The sequence below is a fragment of the Drosophila miranda genome, chromosome XL (assembly GCF_003369915.1).
Source record: "Drosophila miranda strain MSH22 chromosome XL, D.miranda_PacBio2.1, whole genome shotgun sequence".
In the NCBI taxonomy this organism is placed as follows: domain Eukaryota; kingdom Metazoa; phylum Arthropoda; class Insecta; order Diptera; family Drosophilidae; genus Drosophila; species Drosophila miranda.
In genome coordinates, this window is record NC_046673.1 from 14170249 (window position 1) to 14185400 (window position 15152).

General features: G+C 49.5%; 2 protein-coding genes across 9 annotated transcripts in view; one reads left to right on the forward strand and one right to left on the reverse strand.

Annotated features, from left to right (window-relative positions):
- The window catches only part of LOC108163995 (innexin shaking-B), a 194295-nt gene that overhangs the window by 140966 nt on the left and 38177 nt on the right, over nt 1-15152 (forward strand). The gene's annotated exons all lie outside the window — the stretch shown is intronic.
- LOC108163984 (glycerol-3-phosphate acyltransferase 3) lies at nt 42-3345 on the reverse strand. 2 transcript variants are annotated; one of them, XM_017299559.2, is made up of 2 exons: nt 3093-3345; nt 42-1397 (listed from the first exon to the last, which is right to left on the reverse strand). In XM_017299559.2, the coding sequence occupies exon 2, from the start codon at nt 1390-1392 to the stop codon at nt 139-141; it is 1254 nt and encodes a 417-aa protein (XP_017155048.1). In that variant the 5' UTR covers nt 1393-1397; nt 3093-3345; the 3' UTR covers nt 42-138. The 2 variants fall into 2 exon arrangements, with proteins under 2 accessions (XP_017155048.1, XP_017155040.1); XM_017299551.2 differs by having other exon boundaries at nt 42-1412.

The window sequence follows — 15152 nt, forward strand, 5'->3', positions numbered from 1 at the left end:
TTGCCGCGATACGAGCCGCGATCGGACAACGACAACGACCCAAAATTGTTTATATACCAGGGAGATCACCTTGCCACAAATGTTTTATTCTTTATACACAAACGCCAGACAATAGGGCCAGCCGTGCCGTCTACTTGATCACCAGTCGCGCATGGGACACCAGCGCTTCAGGTTGCCATCCCATGGAAGGTCCTCCAGGCCCGCCCGGGCGGCTATCACAGCCTTCACGCGATTGGCGAAACGCACTGGGGACTCGCCGGGCTCGCGGATCATGGGGGGTAGGTAATAAATGTCGCAGCTGAGGCACCAGGAGGTGACCAGCATCACCATGTACCGGAACATCGAGTAGCGGGTGCTGTCCCAGTAGGCCTCCCCGTAGCGGCGGTCGTAGCGGATGGCCACCGGGTAGACGATGTCGCTGACGGCGAAGCTGCCCTTCTTGAACTGCATTACGGCGGTGTTGTTGATGCACGTGCCCTCGGGGAAGAGGAGAATCGGCGGCTTGTCCGGGGACCGCATGTGCTGGCGCAGGGCCTCGCCGAGGGCCTCACGCTCGCCCGGGATGCGCCGGTTGAACCACATGTGCGGCGAGACCCGCGACAGGGAGCTCTGGAAGACCCCGAGAATGCCGTCGTGCCGCTGGCCGGTCAGCGAGTAGTGCCCATCGCACATGAGAATGAGCACGTCCAGCGGATTGGTGTGGTTGCACACGCAGATGCCCTTGGTTGGGCGGAGCTCGGTATTGTGGTATCGCCGCATTATCGGCACACAGTTGGCGTTCATGCGTAGGGTCTGGCGCAGCAGCCACTTGGCCACATGCCGGTTGCACGACAATCTGCAGAGGAGCCCGATCAGGGCCGTGCTCGCCGGCACCACCACCAGGCAGCTGAGGCACATCACCGTCCGCAGGGGCATCAGCAGTGCATAGCGAAAGAGCAGTCCCAGGAGCCAGACCACTCGCAGCTGCCAGCTGAGCCGCCCAACATTCACCGAGAGGTCACGCGTGAGCAGGTTCCACTCACCCGCCGGCAGTGGGGCGGACACAAACCGTGTGGTCACATCGTCCTCCAGCACCAGAGCTATGCCCTCGGATATTATGTCGCAGCACAGCTCGATCTGTTGGCACAGCCGACTCTTCTGTGCGGACAGTATGTTTTTGTGGCTTCTTTGGCGCGAATTTAGGCTCGACTTCCGCTTCTTCATGACCTCCGGGTTCTGTGTCCAGCCCTCGCCCAGGCGCTGGAGTTCGTCGCGCTCGCTGGCCTGCCGCTCGGCCTCCAGCTGCCGCGAGCTCCACTTGAAGAGGCACTCGAGCAGGCCCAGGTACACGTTCTGCATTAGGACCAGGCCGAAGCTGAAGAACAGGCCAATGGACACCAGTGGGACACACATGTCGTCTGGGAAGTAGAATTCTGTAGCACATTCAAACGAATTAATATGACAGCTAAATGCCGGCCAGTGTGGCTTGGCTTTGTGTCCGTGTGTTGCCTAGTGTTGGAAAGCACTCACTCAACTCAAGTGTTGGAAAGAACGAGGGCGAAGAGCGAAAATATTTGAAGCGTTCCAAGGCGATGAAGCTTGAAAGGAAAAATCTCTTTATTCCCCCAGCAACATTTGCCCCACAAATTTCCCAATTAAAGGCCCTAATTCAATTTGGTCCCCCCCCTCCCCCACGGCTATTGCTGTCCTCCTTCCTGGCCTTCTTTGTTGAGCGCCCGAAAGACTTTTGATTTATTTAGCCAAAAAGGAAGTAAAAATGAAAAAAACGAACGAAGAGCTGCAAAAGCTGTAAAGGAAAAGAAGGAAACTTTGCCGTCGTCGTCGTCGTCGTCGAGAAGTCCTTTGCCAGGACAGGGTTTCGGTATAGGGTTTTTGGGCCCCGTTTGTTTTTTCGTATGGCAATAATTCAATTATGCCATAACAAGGCCGCAAAATGTTTGCCGCAGGGGAGTCCTGACCCGAAATCACTTAAAAACCACAAAAACTTCTGGCTTTGTTAATTCGTTAATTAAATGGGCCTGGCTGACTCCCGATGACAGCTTGTAAACAGAAGAGCCCCCCCCACCGCGAAAAAAAGGAAAAACTTTAAGGATTACGCAATGAACGATGATGGGGGCAGGGGCAGGGGCAGGGGCAGAGGCATCCCTTAAGCTGCCTTTCCTTCCATTGATTACATTGGGTGGCAACAATCTTTGCTTATCAAATGCAAACAACGTCGACAGACAACGTCGAACGGCAACGTCGAACGACAACTCATTTAGGCCCAGGCCCGGCCCCTTAATTAGCATAGAATGTGTTTTAAAAAGCCACTTGAGCTAAACATTCAAAACACCTCCGCCACCTGACTGTGTGCATCCTCCATCGCCGTCGCCATCGCCATCGCCATCGCGGACCCATCAACGACTTTTCCACTTGCCAGCGACAACGACCTTAGGCGCTTGCGGCCGAGTCTGCGGAGACGCCTCCGCCTGTCTCCTGTGTGCTTGTGTGTGTGGCACAGTTGGGCAAGTCTGGGGCCGGACAGATTTAGATACTCTAACGAATGGAGAACGAATTAAGGAAGAGCCCATGTCTACAGGGAGGCGTTTGTAACAGGTGAAAGCCGAGGCAGGGGCTAGACCTTGGAACCTCCCGAGAGAATGGAGATGATTGTGAATTCAGGAGATATCCTTACAGGATGCTTGGAGTAGTGTATAGATCGCTTCGGTGTCGGGGGCTGCCTGCTGTGGGGGTCTCCCCGGCACGTGACGCTCGAGTGTTGGGATAAGCATTTCCGCTCTTCAGACGTAACACGAAAAAAGCCCACAAACCCCCCACCGCCAGTGACAAAGCGACTGTTGTGGGCGCGTGGGGCGGGGGGTGGGTGGGGGGATGGGTAGGCAAATGAGGAAGCACAAAATGAAATTGTGACGCTGACGTTGGGGCACGCCCCCACGTGACGACGCCCACCTGCCATTCAAAAGTAATTTAGCGTTTAAAAAACATTTTTCTGCCTGACTTTTAAAAAAGTTGCGCGTAATGCGAGTCGGTAGTATCTATGTGCGTGTATCCGTGTGTCCGTGTGCGTGTGTGTGTGTGTGTTCAACACTCACCTGCTTGACGCCGTCACACGTACCGAAGTCGATGTCGATGTCGTTGTCGCTGTCGCTGTCGTCGTCTGTCTGATCCGCCTGATTGTATTATGGCCCCACGATGCAGGACGACAAGGATACTCCGCCGAGCTAACGGAACTTTTGTTTATTGACTCTGACGTCTCACCGACTGGCTACGTGCGGGCTTAGCCGGAGTTCGGTTCGTGTCGATGGGGCCGCGCTCAGATTGGGAGTACTTGTGGAAAGATTCTCGGCTACTGGTGGGTGTGTAGGGGGGGGGGGGAGGGGAGGGGGGGGAAGTAGAAGATGTATAATGTATGTATAAGCTATAGCTAGCAAAAAATATACTGCGGAATGGCAGGAAACGACTGTGTGACTAAATGCCGTATTTCAGTAAAGTCTTGGAAAACTGGGGGGAACACGACCCCCCCAATGGTCAAAGGCCAGTGGACAGGAGGAATGTGCCTTGTGCCCGGATAATCCCTGCTTTCGGGGACCCCATTCGAAAGACATTAGCAGCATTTTCATAAACAAAAAAAAAAACGTATAATTTCCCTGCGATTTGTATCCCTTTTCTATGGCCCGCTCGCTGCCAAGTTAATTAAAAAAGTGTTTCCATTTGGCTTTGACCCTCAGCGGGCAAGCGGGCGAGCGACATAAATCCCTTTGACACTCGATGGCATCTCCCACATTGGGAGCCCCGATCCCAGAGCTCAGGGCCCCTCTCGTAATTGGTTTATGCCATTTACTTGGCTTGTTTACCCGCAGACAACATTTGCATAATGGGACAGAAACAGAGCCCAGAAGCAGGAGGAACAGTACCGCAGCACCCAGAAACCGGGAATCAAAAACAAGAAATGTGATTTATAATTTTTTGTACTTTTTGTTTTTGCTTGCGGAGCATTTTAATTAGCCTGAGACCCGGGTCCCCCGGAAAGGAGATCAGTGGCAGGGCCAGAGCGTCGACCCATTGGCTAATTATGTGCGGGGGGGGGGTGGGGGTGGGGGACAGTGCGGCCGGATACTTGGCGGTTCGTCGGTGTTTTTGGTGTCATCAAGTCATTATTTAATATAAGTCCGCTTTGATAAATTATTTCCTGTTTTGATGGACGCTACGTGACGAAAGTTGTCAGACCAAGGAAGTGGCCACCGGGCCAGGGAAAGTGGCGGGGGGGTGGGGGGTTGGGGGTGCAAAACGTTTTTGATTTGCGGCCACGTTAAGGAGTTTACCAACCATTCATCCATCCAGCGCCATCCAGCGGCCATTCATTCACTCCCCTTCGGTGTGGGGATTACTTTGGAGGTTTACTCTCGCTGTGTTGTGCGTTTATTTGCAGCAATTAATCAATTTGGCCAGCGCGGTTTTTGTTGAATAAGTGATAAAGATTTATCACTTATACCCAAACCAAAGCAGTTCCACGGTCCACAGGCCCCAGTCCTTGGTCCACTTCTAAGGACCCCTCTTAAAGCGCATTAAAGTCTGCATGGAGACGCAAAGACAGAGAGAGAGTCGAGGGCCGAGTGCCGGCGGAGCACTCAACGTTCATTGAACCAAACATTTTGACTTTTGCGTCTGAACGCACATGAAAAGCTCTTGGAAAATGTACGAATTGAGTGTGCCAGAAAAGCGTGGCACTGGGGCTAGTCGAAGCGAGGGATTCGGTATTTATTTTTTGACTAAGAACCGACAAAACTGCTGTCATACTCTTGTAATAAGCAGAAGTTGCGGCCAGTCCCAGTCGAATGCTGGAATGCTCTGTCCTGGCCTCCATCAAAATCTAGATCTAAATCGTAGGAACAGCGGAAAGAAGCTACAGTTTCGTGCACCACTAGAAACGATGGGAATGCAACAATATCACCATCTTTTCGGCTTGGGATCCATAGCACAGATCCCATCTGTAGTCTTTAAAGCACTCTCCATTTCCCTATTAAGTTTCTGCGGGGATTGCAGCCTGGATTTTGTGAATAGGAACAGCGGAAAGAAGCTACAGTTTCGTGAACCCTAAGAAAACGATGGGATTGGAACAATATCGCAATATTTTCGGTTTGGAATTGCTGGATCCATAGCTATAGATAACATCTGTAGTCTTTAAACCACTCTCCATTTCCCTAGTAAGTTTCTACGGGGATTGCAGCCCGGATTTTGTGAATAGGAACAGCGGAAAGAAGCTACAGTTTCGTGCATTCCATGAAAACGATGGGAATGGAACAATATCACCATCTTTTCGGCTTGGGAATCGCTGAATCCATAGCTATAGATCCCATCTGTAGTCTTTAAACCCCTCTCCATTTCCCTATTAAGTTTCTGCGGGGGTTTCAGCCCAGTTTTTGCCAAAGTCCAGCGACTCTCGACTGTGCAAAGGGCATTCGAAGCTACAACCCGTTGAAATATTTCAACATAAATCTTTAAAGAATGTTAACGCCAGCAGCACAGGATATATACTGCCCTGTCCGCCCACTCCCTGTTCGGGCTGAATTTTTCGACCTTTTTTCCCCAGTCCCAGACCCAGACCCAGCCCCACCCACTCGCCCAAGCTGCAGCATGATGCAGCAGTGGCAGTGGCAGAGGGAACCCGGGGGTCAATGCACTCGCCCCAGGGGCTCTACGGAGGATGGAGCCGTAGTCGGAGCCGTAGTCGGAGCCGTAGTCGGAGTCAGACGAGTTTCGTTCGCCGATGTTTACGCTTTGAGCCGCGGCATTTTCGGGGCTTGTCAACGCCATTGCCATCCTGGAGGAGGTCCTGCCAACTTATTACTGAAAAACTGAAGCCGCCCCGAACATTTTCTTAGGTGCAAAAAGTTGCACTTTCCTGGGGGTGGGGCGGGGGCGGCGGCGGCTGCAGTCTGCGTGGGCGGGCGGTGTGGTTGCCCGGTTGGATGGTGGGCTCCCTCGGATGGCTGGTTTGTTGCCGTGTTAAGTGAAGTGTAGGCGCAAAGGCGAAACACGCGAAACTTGTCGGTGCAATGTAATAAATTTCGAAAACGTCCAAGCCCCCCGGCTATAACGAATGGCTTGCCCAATGCACATGGACAGCCGAGCGGCACCGCCACCACTGCCCCCCTGCCCTCGTGCCTTGTTAGGCCGCTGCAATAAGTCTTTTATGGCTTAGAGTTGGTTGGTTGGATGGTTCCTCCACTAGAGCTGGAGCTGGAGCTGGAGCTGGAAAACTTTTATCATTAAAGTTGAAAGGTAAAATTCGACCATAAAAAAAAAACAACAACAGCAACAAAAACAATAGCGCACAAAAACTTGAGATACGTGACTCACGAAATCCGCTCACGTGACTTAGTCAATAAAGTGGGCGAAAGTTTTTGCAAGAAAATATTCCCAATGTCCGTCCATGCCATGGCCCTCGCGGGCTTGGGTAGGGTAGGGTCTTAATACAGGCCTGTTTAACATAGGAGTATCGTATCTTAAGGAATGCTTCAGGCGATAAGCAATTTCTGAAGCCGCCCTGATTGGGAGGACCTTGTAGAGGCCTTTTTTTCCTGCTAACAGCAGAGCGGTGCAGACGAACAGCTGACAAGTTAACAGTGGATCGCTCTGTTAAATTTTGGACCGAAAAATGGGCTCATCTTTGCCCAGGCTTTGTAGACCTTTGAGTGGAAGAAAAGACTGGCAGAAACTTGTATTCTTTTAATTCTAAAATGTTGTCTTTTTGTTCATTTAATTCCTTGGGCTTTTAATCAATCGTTTAACGCTTACATTTGGCCACTTCATTCCCTGAATCCTTTTGTTGTATTTGCCAAAACCGAAACCAAAACCAAAACCGAATATCGTAACAGTTTTGCTCACACACTTAACCGCCAACAATTTTAATCGATCGCACTTGTGCGCCATTGAATACGAATACCCTCAATCTAAGCACCACCTCTTTCAGGTAACTGAACTCTCGTTTAGCCGCCATTCGGCATCACCACCCACCGACCACCGCCTACCATCCACCGCCTACCATCCACACACCCACCACCCACACACCCACACACCCACCACCCACTTTATTTCATTTCATTTCCTGCCATTTGCAATTTTCCATTTCGGGTGCACATTTATTGATTTCGCCATGCAATATATTTGGCTTGGGGTTAGACCCCCCACGCCCCACCCACGCCCCGCCCTCTATGTAAAGTGTGTGTGCTCTTTTTTTTTTGGCAATTTGTTAATTGTATTTCATATGCAAGCGTTGCATGCACTGAAAATTTTATTAGCTCTGCTCCCAAATGCAAATATTCGTAGGAGAGCGGAGCCAGGAATCAGCGTAACAATAAATTGAAAAATAAATGGAAATAAACTGAAATATGCATTGCATGTAAATACAGGAAGTCGATGCCTTCAAGGCTCTGCCTTCCGCCTTCCGCCTCCCTCTCCCTTGATTCTATTTAATATTTTTGCATAGTTCCCGCCTTGAGCCGGGGGTTCTCCCTTGTACTCGTATTGATTTCGGTGCCTCTTGTTATCGCCAAATGGTAAACCGCTTTGGGGACTCTCTGGCAGTGCCTCAATTAGTCTGGCATTCTGCTGGACCAGCTTAAAGCTGGGATATCCCTTCCCCCACATCCTTACCATCGAAGCTCCAGCTGTCTCTGGCTCTGTCTCTGGCTCTGGCTCTGTCTCTGGCTCTGTCTCTGCCTCTGTCTCTGGCTCTGTCTCTGTCTCTGGCTCTGCCTCTGTCTCTGCCTCTGTCTCCGGCTCTGTCTCTGTCTCTGTCTCTGTCTCTGTCTCTGTCTCTGGCTCTGGCTCTGTCTCTGTCTCTGGCTCTGTCTCTGGCTCTGGCTCTGGCTCTGCCTCTGTCTCTGGCTCTGCCTCTGTCTCCGGCTCTGTCTCTGGCTCTGTCTCTGGCTCTGCCTCTGTCTCTGGCTCCATCTCTGGCTCTGTCTCTGCCTCTGTTCTCCCCGCTGGCTATGCAAATTCAAATTCCTCGTCAAAATATTACTTGCAAAGTAAACGCGTGTAACTCGGCACCGACTACGGAGCCCGGAGAATGGAAAACCAAACAAAAGTACACACAAAAGTTGAGCAGAGTACTCCAAGAAAGGACACGATGAAAAGAAAAGTCGAATTTCTAGATACACTAGATAGCCCAACTCGTTGGATTTTCGATCAATCTTAAATTGGTTATTAGCATCCTGTAATTGGCAAGCCCCTTGTGTCTGGTTAGCTTTTGTTTGGGGGTTCCTTTGGGGACCTACCACGGACCATCTGGGGGCTTGGACAAAATCTGGTTACCCGCTGCAAGTGCAACAAAATATACATGCGAGTACAACTGAAAATATTTTCTTATGCTTGTATGAAATGCAAGCATGTAAATACCAGACCCCCCCCATCCCCCACCCACCCACACGGACTGACATGCATAACTTTTTCCGACACAATGCGGCTGCAGTCTTCTCTTCTTCTGGCACCATGAAAAAGAAGGAGAAGGCGAGACAGACGAGGGCTGTTTGAATAGTAAGTTGTTCCGTAACTAAACTTCAAATCAAACTCTTCTTCGGTCTGCTTTTAGTCCGTGGTTTTTGGAATTCGTTGCGATTCGCTTTTTCGTAGCATACTTTTTGGGGACAACATTTGCTGCCAAAACTTTGCCTTGGCTCTTTTGCTTTTTTCAACAAAATATTAATAGCAAAAGAAGAATTTCAACTTTCTATGAAAAGTACGTGCCTGCCTTGTGTGGAATTTGCTGCCTCACGGACGCAGCGCACTTCTGGCCTGACAAAAAAAAAAGCATCCAAAACAGAGAAAAAGAAAACAAAATTAGCATAAATGCCCAGAAAAAATGGATGAGCAGAAAGTCAGCTTTTCACTCGGTTTTTTTTCTGCAAAAAGTGATGGAAACATGGCCTAATCTAGACATGGGAATAATCTTGAAATCTTTAACTAAACAAGCAATATCTTCTAAAAAATTACCAGTCCTTTGTGGCTTCCAATCAGCAAATCTATGGCATTGAACTTTCCCATTTTGCTGGTTCCGCTCTCAGTCCATCAAAGCGGCGGTCATGAATATTGAATGGCCACGAATTGAATGAACGACACTCGTGTGCTCTAATCCCCATCAAAGGGGAAAATAATTGGGCATAGATGTACAAACGATGACGGGGCCAAATTGGGTTCCGCTGTTGCGTTCCCATAATTTTCGCTTGAATATTTAAATCTCGCAGGTTTCCACCTTGCCGAACCCCCCAGCTGCTGTCGCACATATAGTTAACAGTTTGCCGCCTGCAATGGTTTTTTTTTGTATATTAAAATTGAGTTTTAAATAAGAGCCGTTCGGAGAGGCTTTTCCGATTTATCGCCCAGGGAAACATGTACGAGTATACCGCCCACAATGCGGTCTGTCTCTGTCTCCCTCTCTCTCTGCCGCAAAGAGGAGACTTAAGCTCTGGGCTCTGGGCTCTAGCTGAATCGATCGATCCGGGGAGCATTGCACATTTCATAATATCCTGCTGGGATTTTTAATATCGCAATGGCTTTCACTTGTTTACCGCTTTATGCAAATTTCATTGTGAGTCCCCCCCGTCCCCCGTCCCCCGTCCACGTCCCCTTCCGCCCTATTGAGCACTTTGATTTGTGTGTGCCTGTACATACACCCATATATATATATATATATGTATATCATTCTGGTATATACATGATTGTCTTTGGGAGTTGGCAATTTATTTACTCTTGTCCATTGCGTCGTGTCCTTTGGCAATAAAATAAACATATGAAGAGAATTAAAATATTAAAACTTCAACTTAAAGACAAGTGGAGTGGAGTGGTGTGGAGTGGTGTGGAGTGTGTGCATAAATCAATAAGAAATAAGGAGTAGGGAATCTGTTTGGCAGATATCTGGCAGATATCCATGGCTTCTTTGGGTTTGTCTGAAATTTCGCCTAAAGACGCAGCGAGGGGGCGGTTTTCACAATATTACGGATACGCCGTGCTGCCGTGCTGCCGTTTGCTTCGATTCGATTCGAGCCCACGGCTGAGGGAGAGACGAGGGAACAATGGAAATTAATTATACACCTATGTGTGTATGTGTATATTGAATAAATTCATAATTTACCCAAGAGGCAGAGTCGAACGACGAACGGAGGTCGTGCCAAGGGCTCTTCAAGAGAAGAACTGCACTGCAATGAATGCAATATGAAAAGCTAACAATTAAGAAAATTATTCAAACCAAAATTGCGAGTGGAATGCTCAAGTGCTCGAAAGGAAATTATGGCAAGCACTTCGGCGAAATGTGTAGTGAATAATGGTTAAAATTTCATCTCCATTTTGCGCAACGTATCGGCACGAGTACGTACGTATATGATGGCCAATCGATTATTTGATTACTCAATCAATTAAAACCAATCGAAGGCAGGACTGTTGTGAGCCCACGATTGTCCATCCGCAACAAGGTAATTGCTCGCCAAATGTCTGCCGAAGGGGCAGTTATCGAATAACCAGCTGCGAGTAATTATAGGTTTAGTCGCCTTTTGTCAAGCACATATTTCATTGGATTGATTGATGGTCATGGGGGTTTATTCAAAGCTCATTGAATCAAGCAATTAGGGCCTGCATACACTGGGATTTACTGCCAAATGAATGGGTTAATGGAGAGATGTTAAGTAAAAAGTACGATGTATATATCTATTAAATAAAATAAACTGAACATTGATTGGCAGTCAGCCTCTAAGCAGCCACATACGGCATTCATACGGCCAATGATTGGCGCCCCGCCCTCAACGCTCTCCTTTCTCTCTCTCCGGGCTGGCCATCATTGCCTGGGCCATCTTCTTTGGCCTGCACTTAAGGCCGATGCCACCCAAATTGGCCCATTCCGAGGCCCGCCCGGCACTCAAAAGCTTACCCAGGTGCAGCGCCACGTGTAGATGGTGGGTACGAGCTATGGCCACCATCAAATCCTGCTGCTCCGCCATCGCTCTGGGAAAGTGTAATTAAATATCCATTTAGTGTACATTACGTTTCCTTTTTGGCCGGGCCAGCACACAGGGAGAGTGGGGGAGTGGGAGAGCGGGAGAATGCGGCTGAGCTGGGTAGACACATTACCAACTTTTCAAAAAATAAAAAGAAAGAAGAAGAAAAACCCTTAAGAAAAAGACAGAGGAGGGGGCAGAGTATGGCAAAAGAAAAGCTAGGAAAAACACGAACCGCTTAGCCGGGTCTGAGGCAGAAGTTTAAAGAGCTGCTTATGTCTAAATTAATTTAAAAAGTTCGTTCACTTGAAAAATCGCGTTGGTCCGCTCCGGAGATGGGAAACGGGAGAGCATCCTCTTGTCGTCCATTTTGTGGCCGCTCGAGAGTTGCCCGCGGCCCGGAGCGGGACCAGAGTCTGTTGGTTCCCTGGTTCCCTGGTGTTCACTCGTTTATTAAAGATTATGCTTATAATGACGACGACAATGACGACGACAAGCAGGAGATGAGGAGGAAGAAGCAAGGCAGTCCATTCCGCCACTCCGCCCACTTTGCCCAGTGCCATTCCATCTCCTGGATGATGATGATGATGATGATGATGATGCTGCTATTTTCCAACATTTTTCTTTTGCTTTTCTCCAAACATTTTTCTTCGGCCGCTGTCCGTGGTCCGCTGTCTTCCCATTCGCGCTGCTCTTTATTTTATTTCATTTCATTTCATTTCATGCTTTCTTCTACTTCTTCTCGTTCTGCACTTGTTTATCATTCCATAGTCCTTCCCCCCCCGCTACCCGCTACCCGTTTTGGACGTGTTCTTAGCGCTTCTGACAGAAGTCCACATCGGGCCGGATTCCCGGCTTTGGCACTGCTTTTGGGTTGAAGTGTGACGTGATTTGTGTCGAGCAGTGCTCTCTAGCACTCTTCATTTCCCCCCCCCCCACACGTCAGCTTAGCCAGAGGAAGGCAGACACAGTGCAGCGGAGAAATATGCGTATCCTCTGATGAGAGTGATCCTTGCGATCCCAAACTCGGGCTTTCGAAGACTTTTCTGCCCCAGTGTAAGGGAACCCAAGACTGCTGTGACCCATATAGATGTGCACACACTATATGGGTTAGAGCTTCTGTTTGGGGACATGGGGACTCCCGCCATTTGACAGAATTCGTGCCACTGTCGTTGTCGTCGTCATCATCATTGTCGTCAGAGTCGACGGCGGCCAAATGACTTGGCCATTGTATGTTTTTTTTTTTGGCCCAAAACCTTTGCGGTGAGAGGTGGCCTCCCGCCATTGTGTGCCCCACTAGGCACCGCACCCCTTCTGCGGACGCTCCGTCTATTGTTTCTCCTCTCTGTTTCATTTCTATGTCATTTCCGTTGCCTTTCTTCGTCGCTGCCCCCCCACCCGTTGGCCCACTGCTGCTGCTGTTGGCATTTCACAGCTAATTTCAACTAGAAATTTTTGGATCGTGAGATTAGGGCGGTCGCCAGGGGGGCTCTGGAACTAGAACTGGAACTGGAACTGGGGCTGGATCTGGATCTGGGTCTGGTGTGGGCATGGGCATGGGGCTAGGCAGGACAACCATAAGTCATCCGACCGCTTGCCAGAGTGCGCTTATGCAAATTTGTGCCAGCTGACAAATGGGACAGCATTTGCACAATGCCAAAGGAGCGGGGAGTGGGGAGCGGGAGTGGGGAGTGGAAAGGAGTGAGGGTTGAAGATTTTGGGAGCTGGTCCTGCTCCTGCTCCTGGTTCAGGTTCTGGCGGGGGCGCTGGGGCGTGTCTATATAAATGTCATTTGCGTCTGTGGATGTGGATGTGAAATCAGGAGGCAGGAGGCACTGGCCGGGAGGAGGCCGGCCTCTCGCTTAGCCTGACATGATGATGATAAAGTGCACATTAAAAAATATTTGCCATTGCCTTTTTTCGTTGTTTTCTTGTTGTTTGTTTCTTGTTGTTTGTTTCTTGCTGGCTGTTGGGTTGTTCGTTGTTCTTTCTCCACTTGGAATTATTTATGTGTCGAGCGCGTTGTGAATTTTAAAACTATGGCAAAAGCATCAGAGGCTGCGGGTAAGAAATATAAGTAGTTGAAGAGAAAAGCAGTCCTGATAATCGGAATGGATACACGAAAAAAGAAAGACCTTTCACTCTTCGATGCGATAAGTTTGAGTCCTCTCGAACCTCTCAAATTAGGTTACCTACTTTGAGGAGTACTTCAATTCGAGAAAGATTCAAAAAAGTTACAGTACAACGAGTTTCGTCTCACTCGCTGAAAAGTAGCGAGACTCGCTACTCGCTGGAACAGAAAGAAGAGACTTTGGAAGCCAGTGAAAAATGGGAATGAATCAGAGAGTGGAAAGGACCCCGTTTAAACATGGTGAAGGACGAAGCAACCAAAGAGGATGCAAAACAAGATGCCGACAATTACATAGATTCACTTTGGTGGCTGGAAAATCAATACAAAGCAAACATGAAACCAGCGAAAAAATCCCGAAAAAGTGACAGAAAAATCTGCGCCCAATGCGGGGGGGCGGGAGGAGCACTCCAACCAGACCCTCATCGCTTAGCCCCGCTTTGTGGCCTCCTTCGGCCGCTGTGGGAGTGCGGGAGTACATAATCATTATTACACATTATTATATAATATAATGCCGCCGCATATAATTCACACTTGCACGCAGACAGCCACAGCAACAGCACACACGTGGCACGCCCCTGCCGCAGCCTCAGTTACTGCCTCTTATCAACATGCTGCAAGCCGCACAAATGAAGTCTTCTCTTTTAATTTTTTTTCGCCATTCCTTTCGCTCTGCCCCACCGTCTCCGCAGTCTCTTTCTCTGTGGCCCACACACACGCACATAAAATTATTTTCTTCATATAATAAGTGTAATAACTTTCATGTGTCGCATATTCGGAGCGAGCACAGGAGCATAGGAGGAAAAGCTAAGGGCTTTCGGAGAGCTAGGAGCTCTGTGGAAAAGCGAAAGCTAAGGAGTAGCGAGCAGAGCAAAAATCATGGAAAAAGCGGCAGATTGAGGGATCTACGAGTCCTTCGTGAAGTGCGTACACGCACCCATCAGACGACTGTGAACTGAACGGATTTCTACTTTATAATAACTGCATTGACTTTAACATTTTTATACCCAGGAAATGGCAAACATTCGAAAGAAATATATATATATAAAGCTTCCACTTTGGAGGCAACCCTCGCTGATAGCTTGCCACACTTTCGAGATGTGTCCCAGTGTGCGTGCATATCTGTGTGGAGGGAGCACTTAAATGGAACTGACTGCCGAGTGCGTTGTCCTCATTTGAAGCACAGATCCACAAATCCCGCGACGACAATACAAAATCCTCCATCCAAATGGAGAAGAGAGAAGGTATCGTGTCCCTGGCTACCATCTGGATAAGATATCCTTAAAGTTCTCATGTCGAGAAGTGGCACAAATTTAGTTTCACTCGCCAGCGCAGAGCCATAGATGAACCACCGCCGAACCACCAGGGAACCACCGCCGAACCACCGCTGAACCACCGCTGAACCATCGCTGAACCACCGCCGAACCACCGCCGAACCACCGCTGAACCACCGCTGAACCACCGCCGAACCACCAGGGAACCACCGCCGAACCACAGCCGAACCACCGCCGAACCACCGCAGAACCACCGCAGAACCACCGCAGAACCACCGCCGAACCACCGCAGAGCCACCGCCGAACCACCGCCGAAACACCACCGAACCACCGCCGAACCACCGCCGAACCACCAGGGAACCACCGCCGAACCACCGCCAAACCACCGCCGAACCACCAGGGAACCACCGCCGAACCACCGCAGAGCCACTGAATCACGGAACCACGATCAATCAAGAGGCAATGCCGTTCATTTGACAGGCTGTAAAGTCCAACAATGGCGGACAAAAGGCCTCAAAAACTCCCAGAGCAGCTGTTGAAAACCGAGAGACGACCCAAAGAGGACTCCACTCTGTTTGCATCAAATATGGTAATGATTGGCTCCTCGTACATTAGCCAATGTCGATACAAATGGGCAGCGAGTACTCGTACCTGTAATATCCACACCAGGGGCCAGGAGGGCTTTATTCGAAATGCATTTTGCGGTCATTGCTCGACCGTTCGCTGGATGGCAAAATGGAAAACGGAATTATGCGCAAT